The sequence below is a fragment of the Nicotiana sylvestris genome, chromosome 11 (assembly GCF_000393655.2).
Source record: "Nicotiana sylvestris chromosome 11, ASM39365v2, whole genome shotgun sequence".
Classification (NCBI taxonomy): Eukaryota; Viridiplantae; Streptophyta; class Magnoliopsida; order Solanales; family Solanaceae; genus Nicotiana; species Nicotiana sylvestris.
This window is the reverse complement of record NC_091067.1, coordinates 82251865-82258404: the sequence shown is the minus strand read 5'-3', so window position 1 is coordinate 82258404 and position 6540 is coordinate 82251865. Positions and strand designations below refer to the sequence as shown.

Below are 6540 nucleotides of genomic sequence, written 5' to 3'. Positions count from 1 at the left end.
TTTGGAATTGCCTTCTCTATTCGTAAGACTGCTGATCTGAATACTATAATGCGCTACTATGCGTGAGAGATGCAGAAGACAGGTGCCTTACTTTGTAATGAGGGCTGCAACGTAAAAATTGCACGGGGCGTCCTATTTGGTCTATTTGGTCGCCCCCATTTAACCTATACCCATTTTTTCTTTAAATTTTTTAATTTGTACCCACTTTTTAAACAATTTCAGTCCCCTTTCTCTTCCTTCGTTTTCTTCTTTCTTCTGTTGCTGTTGGTGCTACTATGAAACTTCAGTTCATGGGACACGTACGGGAAGTTTAATGTCACACTTAGTGATTCTTTTCATAACAATTCTGTTCTTTTCACGACAATTTTGTTCTTTTCACGTTTATTGTTTCCAAATTTATGATTTAGATACTGTTGACACTCTGATTATTTATCTAGTATGTTAGAAAGTTTTTTCAAAAACTTCAGTTTATATAGTGTTGAAGTTTTTACAAATGAACTAAATAATTTCAGTATCTTCTGTTGAAGTTTTTGAAAAAGCTTTATGACAAAACTAATGAATCTAGGACAATTTTTTTTTAGCTTATTTAGTGTTGAAGTTTTTATAAATGAACTAAATAACTTCAGCATCTTCTGCTGGAGTTTTTGAGCTTAATGACAAAACTAATGAATCCAGGACAAAAAAACTTCAACAAATAGAGAACAAAACTTCAGCTACTATGCTTAAGTTCAGCAATTACAAACAAAAACTTCAGCTACTATGCTTAAGTTCAACAATTACAAACAAAAACTTCAGCACACTTGGTTCAACAATTTCTGCTGCTTCAGGCCCGTCTATTAGAATGCTGAAATTTTGCGTGATTGCCTTTGCTACTTCAGCCCCGTATGCTGAAGTTACGCGAAAAAGTGGGTACGCTTGTCATTTTTTTGCAAAGTGGGCACAAGTTAAAACGTGATCCAAAAAACGGATATAGATACAAATGCCTCGACTGCAATTGCTATAATTCACGTGTGAGATAAAGATGGCTTAAATTGTCTAGGGACTAGGGGACAGTAGACACTGTGACGCATTGAAAACTAGGGATGGCAAAACAAGCCCAAACTCAGGTAATCCGCCCACTTCGCCCAAATATTGATGGGTTTGGGCTAGAGTAATTTTGTTGATGGGCTGATTTGGGCTAGCCCAAAGTAATCCATGAAAATTCACTAGCCCAAGTTAACCCATGATAGTGCCCAACTATGATTCATGTTATTGGCCAAAATTCTCTCTTGAACTGGACATATGTGTACTTACACAGTTACATTGATGCTCAATCGAATAAAAATGGGCGATTTGCAGCCGTACCCTATTTTTATGCCACCTTTTAACCTATACCCTATTTTTAAAAACTATTGATTTTGTAACCAACTAACAAAAAATCCGTAATAATATGACCATTATACCCCTTCCAAAACATATAAAAGATGCATCAAGCATACCCAGAATTAAATTCCAGATCTTCTTCGTATCTCCTCCATCAGTCCATCTCTCCTGAGATCGCCTCTCGCAAACCAGATTTGAACCAGATTCAAATTCCAAATTCAAATTACAAAATACATTGTAATTATTCAAATTCTTCTTCAGAATTCAAAATAGTTTTTGAATTATATGTTTTCTGATTGATTGATTGAAGTTGTTTGACGAACTTTACTAATATGCTGAATTTGCATTCTAAATCTATTTGACGATGAATTCTAACATTCTAATCCCACAAATATACTGAAACAAGCTGAAGTTATTTAGTTCATATCTAAAAAATTCAGCAAAACGAGCTAGCAAATAACACAACGAAGAAAAAATTATATGAGTATTTTAATATTTAAAACACCTATGCGCAAAAAACTTCGACATAGGTGCCGAAGTTTTTTAGTTAATATTTAAAAACTTCAACAGGAGGAGCTGAAGTTTTTCTATTACACTGGGTAAAAAAAATAAAACATCAATTAAAATTTCATATTGCACAAAAAACTTCGGCATAGGTGCTGAAGTTATTTAGTTAATAACTTCAGCAGGAGAAGCTGAAGTTTTCCTATTACACTCTGTAAAAAAAAATAAAACATCAATTAAAATTTCATATTGCACAAAAAACTTCGGCATAAGTGCTGAAGTTTTTTAGTTAATATTTACAAACTTCAGCAGGAGGAGCTGAAGTTTTCCTCCTACACTGGGTAGAAAATAAAACATAAATTAAAATTTCATATTGCACAAAAAACTTCAGCACATGTACTGAGTTCTTTAGTTAATCTGTAAAAACTTCGGCTGATGGAGCTAAAGTTTTCCTCCCGCACTATGTATTTTATTATCATTTTTTGAAAAAACTTCATACCAAAAAATGCTTATGTTTTTAGGAATATGTAAAACATTTTTCATATAATTTTTTGTATGCTGAAGTTTTTTTTGTCTGCTAAAAATGCTTAATATTTTGTCGTGCAATATGTAATTTTCGGATAAGTTTTTGTTAATTGTTCTGTTATTTTCTAAGTTTAAAAAGAATTTTTAGTTCATGCTTGAAGTTTTCATCAAGCACTGTGTATTTTATTATGATTTTTTGAAAAAACTTCATACCAAAAAATGCTTAATATTCGGATTAGTTTTTGTTAATTCCTGCTGAACTTATATAGTTCATTTCCTCTGCTATTTTTCGACTTTGAATAGAATTAATATTAAAAAAAACGCAGAAAAAACTTAAAACAAAAACTGAATATTTCATTAAACATCAAAAAAGATTAATTAAACTACATAAATAACAAAATAAATATAAATAACAAAATAAAAAACTAATCGTCCATATCATCATCATCATCATCGTCGTCACTACAAGATGGACGAGCATCTTCATCAACAAGATTATCAAATCTTGCATACATCACAAGCGTATCAAGCTTGTTGTTAATTTCTTCCAGCTCCCTGTCGTACTTGTGTATGAGCTCATCCAGTTTCAGCTCAAAAGCCTCTATAATGTCTTGCTTGATTTCTTCCATTATTTTCCTGATGATAGCATCCATTTTTACCTTTTTGTATTTTATTATGTCTGCTAAAATATATGTGTTTGAGTGAATAAACTCACAAGGAATAACGTGCTTATATAGGGTAAAAAAACTTCTGCATGGTATATGAAAAGGCAAAGAGGAATTTTAAACGTTGTCTAATGAAAAGCGTGCATGAATGTGATAGGAATGTAATTATTATACTAACACATACCCCCAACGCAATATAATTACTACTTTAATTGTGTAGGTTACTCTTGTATACTATGCAATTAATGCTGAAACATGCTCAAGTTTGTTGAATTCATTTGCTAAAACTTCAGCCCAATGTGCTGAAGTTCTTTAGTTCATTTCTAAAATCTTCAGCACCTAATGAGCTGAAGTTGTTTTCCCTACATTTATGAATCCTTGTCATACAACTTTTTCAAAAAAACTTCAGCTGATATGCTGAAGTTATTAAGCTTATTTCTAAAAACTTCTGTACTTAATAAGCTGAAGTTTTCTATGCAGCATTCATTAATTATGTCATACATCTTTTTCCAAAAAATTTCAGCAGAAGATGCCTAAGTGATTTAGTTCATTTGTAAAAACTTCACCACAAACAACCTAAAAATTCTTCTGTTCACTTTCCTCATACTTGCCACTAACATGAATCTGCAGAATGAGTTCGATTTGCGTTGTTATAACTTTCAATGGGAGTTGGACTCTTGATTTCAAATACTTGGATCATGATACAAAACTTATTCTACTTAATAAGCATATATCATTCAATACTTTCCTGAAGAAAATTAGTGAAGTTGCAAATATTGATTCAACCAGATATGCACTAAAAATATGGTTTGATATCAAACTAAATACAAGCAAAGGAATGCTTGTAACTTCAGATGAAGAACTCAGTACCTGTATACATTTGCTTACAACTGATTCACCCTACAAGAATTGCCATTTCATCATCGAAAAAATACATCCTTCAGAATCTGCAGCATTTAAACAATCGCTTGCATATGCGATAGATTCAGAACCTTTTGCTGATTATCAACATGAAGTAGGATAACCAATAATGGAAGTAGACAACGAGCAACAACCTTCTAACATTACAGCTGCTTCAGAATATATAATGCTGCAACAATTACCCCCTACTACAATAAATTCATACCAGTTTGTCGATGACCAAGAAGAAGAAGGACAACTAATAATGTAAATTGACAACCAACACACAATCCAACAAAGCTTTTTGATACCTTATGCAATGATAAGCAACAACGAAGATGAAGTAAACATGGAGCTATACCGATAACATCAGATAGAATTAAAGAAATTGCTGAAAGTTCTTGTGTTTCTCAGAAATCAAGAAAAAGAGTGAGGAGAAAGCTGAAAGAATCTCCACCACGTAAAATACTTAGGCACGATGTGTTGCCTGAGGAAGTAAGAGTTGGATCAATTTTTGAGAACAAACAAAACATGACTAAATTTTTCTGCAGCTTGGAGATAAACCAGAAAGTTGAATTCACTGTTGTTAGATCATGTTCAAAGAGATACGAGTTGAAATGCATCGTGTACAAATGTGGTTGGAATGTACGTGCTACCAGAATAAAAAATTCCACACTATTCAGGGTGATAAAATATCATAACATCCATGAATGCTCGGTTGATGCAAGAAAATCATATCAGAAGCATGCTACATCAAATTTTATAAGTGAACAAATTATAGAACATGTTCGAGACAAAAAGATAGAGGTTACACCAGCCTTTGTAGAAAATGAAATGAAAAAGAAATTTGGAATTGACATTGGTTATCACAAGGCATGTCGTGCTATTCAAAAAGCTAATGCTTGCATAAGGGGAACACTTGAAGAGAACTACCAGATTCTTCCTTCATACCTACACATGATGGTGGACAGAAACCTAGGAACATACACAAGCATAAAAAGAGATGCGCAGAATAGGTAAGCAAAACAATACTAACCATCAGCCTGAAGTTTCAAATGTTTCTATTTGAAAAACTTAACATCTTATGATTTATTTTTTTTGTGTTTCATTGTACAAATTTGCTTACATGTTCTTTGCTCCTGCGACATCAATAGCTGGTTGGTCATACTGTAGACCCGTTATTGCAGTAGATGCAATATTTTTAAAGTCAAAATATCGTGGTGTTCTATTTGTTGCTGTATCAAAGGATGCAAACAATCAAATCTTTCCTCTATGTTTTGGTGTAGCAGATTCAGAAAACAATGAGGCATACATTTGGTTATTCGGGGAAATGAGAAAATCAATTCAAGTCCGTCGTGAACTGGTTTTCTTGTCAAATAGAAACCAATCGATCGCAAATGGGATTAGAAAAGTTCTTCCTGAAGCTCACCATGATATCTGTCTCTATCACTTTGAGAAAAATTTAAAGCAAAGACATGCAAAAGCCACGGTAATAAATCTGTTTCAAAGTGCTGCAAGGTCATACAAACGTGAAGATTTTAATCAGTTAATGTCCCAACTCAAAAGTATTGACAAGAAAACATGCAATTACATAATGGAAGAGCCTCCCGAGAGATGGGCTCGATCGTGGTTCCGACGGCGACATTATGATATGCTAACAACAAACATGGTAGAATCAATGAATTCCGTTTTACTAAAAGGGAGAGAAATGCCTATTATAAGAATGTTAGATTTCATCCAATAAAAGTTGGGAGAGTGGTTTTACGAACGGAGAAAAAAGACAAATGAAACTTTTCACAGAGTATCAATATGGGCAGAAGAAGAGATGACTAAGAAGATGGACTTGGCTTGCAAAATATTTGTGAGTATATTTATTAACTTCAGCTTTTATATCTGTTGCAGTGATTTACTACTTACATTTAAAAAATTTCATACTTTTTCTTTTTGAAGCAAAAATACACTAATATAGTTTGTCTTAATTTTTTATTCCTTGTTAGGTGTTCAACCTTGACTCAATGTTGTTTAGAATAAATAGTGAAGGAATCAAATTTATTATGGACTTAAAAAAGAGAACTTGTGACTGCCTGGAATTCCAACTTGATGAATTGCCCTGTCCACATGCAATTGCTGCTATAAATAAGAGATATTTGCTGAAATCTGATTACTGCTCAAATTGGTATTCAAGGGAAACATGGTTGAAAACATATGAAGGACATGTGAATACCGTGGGAGATCAAAAATCATGGGATATACCACAAAATGTACAATCTGAGATCACAAAACCTCCCGATGTAGAGATTTTACAAGGAAGAAGACAAAAGAAGAGGCATATACCTGCAACTGAATCAGTACCATTCAAGTCTACCAAATGCAGTTGATGTAAACAAGCTGAGCATAACAAAACAACTTGCTTGTCTTCTCCAGCATCTCATCCATATTCCAAGAAACACACTGAAAAATACTCCAACTTTCAATAATCCTTGGTCTGAATTTAGACTTTCTTTATCGTATGACATAATTGAAATGTGATTTTTTTCATAGGCATAAAAACAAAGCTCTTGGACTATTTTATATACTGCTAAAG

The 6540-nt window shown here is 33.0% G+C and overlaps 1 protein-coding gene across 1 annotated transcript; it reads left to right on the top strand.

Moving 5' to 3' along the window:
* Positions 1–3687: 3687 nt before the first annotated feature.
* Positions 3688–6334, top strand: LOC138881242 (uncharacterized). The gene is made up of 4 exons (XM_070161453.1): positions 3688–4071; positions 4371–4972; positions 5130–5625; positions 5954–6334. Exons 1-4 carry the CDS (start codon positions 3688–3690, stop codon positions 6332–6334), a joined length of 1863 nt encoding a protein of 620 aa, XP_070017554.1.
* The last annotated feature ends 206 nt before the right edge of the window (positions 6335–6540 follow it).

Excerpts from the sequence above, each read along its gene's own strand:
- LOC138881242 (XM_070161453.1), top strand. The coding sequence starts at position 3,688 with ATGAGTTCGATTTGCGTTGTTATAACTTTCAATGGGAGTTGGACTCTT. Across the intron at positions 4,973-5,129 it reads AAAAGAGATGCGCAGAATAG|ACCCGTTATTGCAGTAGATG; the intron begins GTAAGCAAAACA and ends GTCATACTGTAG. Across the intron at positions 5,626-5,953 it reads ATATGCTAACAACAAACATG|GTGTTCAACCTTGACTCAAT; the intron begins GTAGAATCAATG and ends ATTCCTTGTTAG.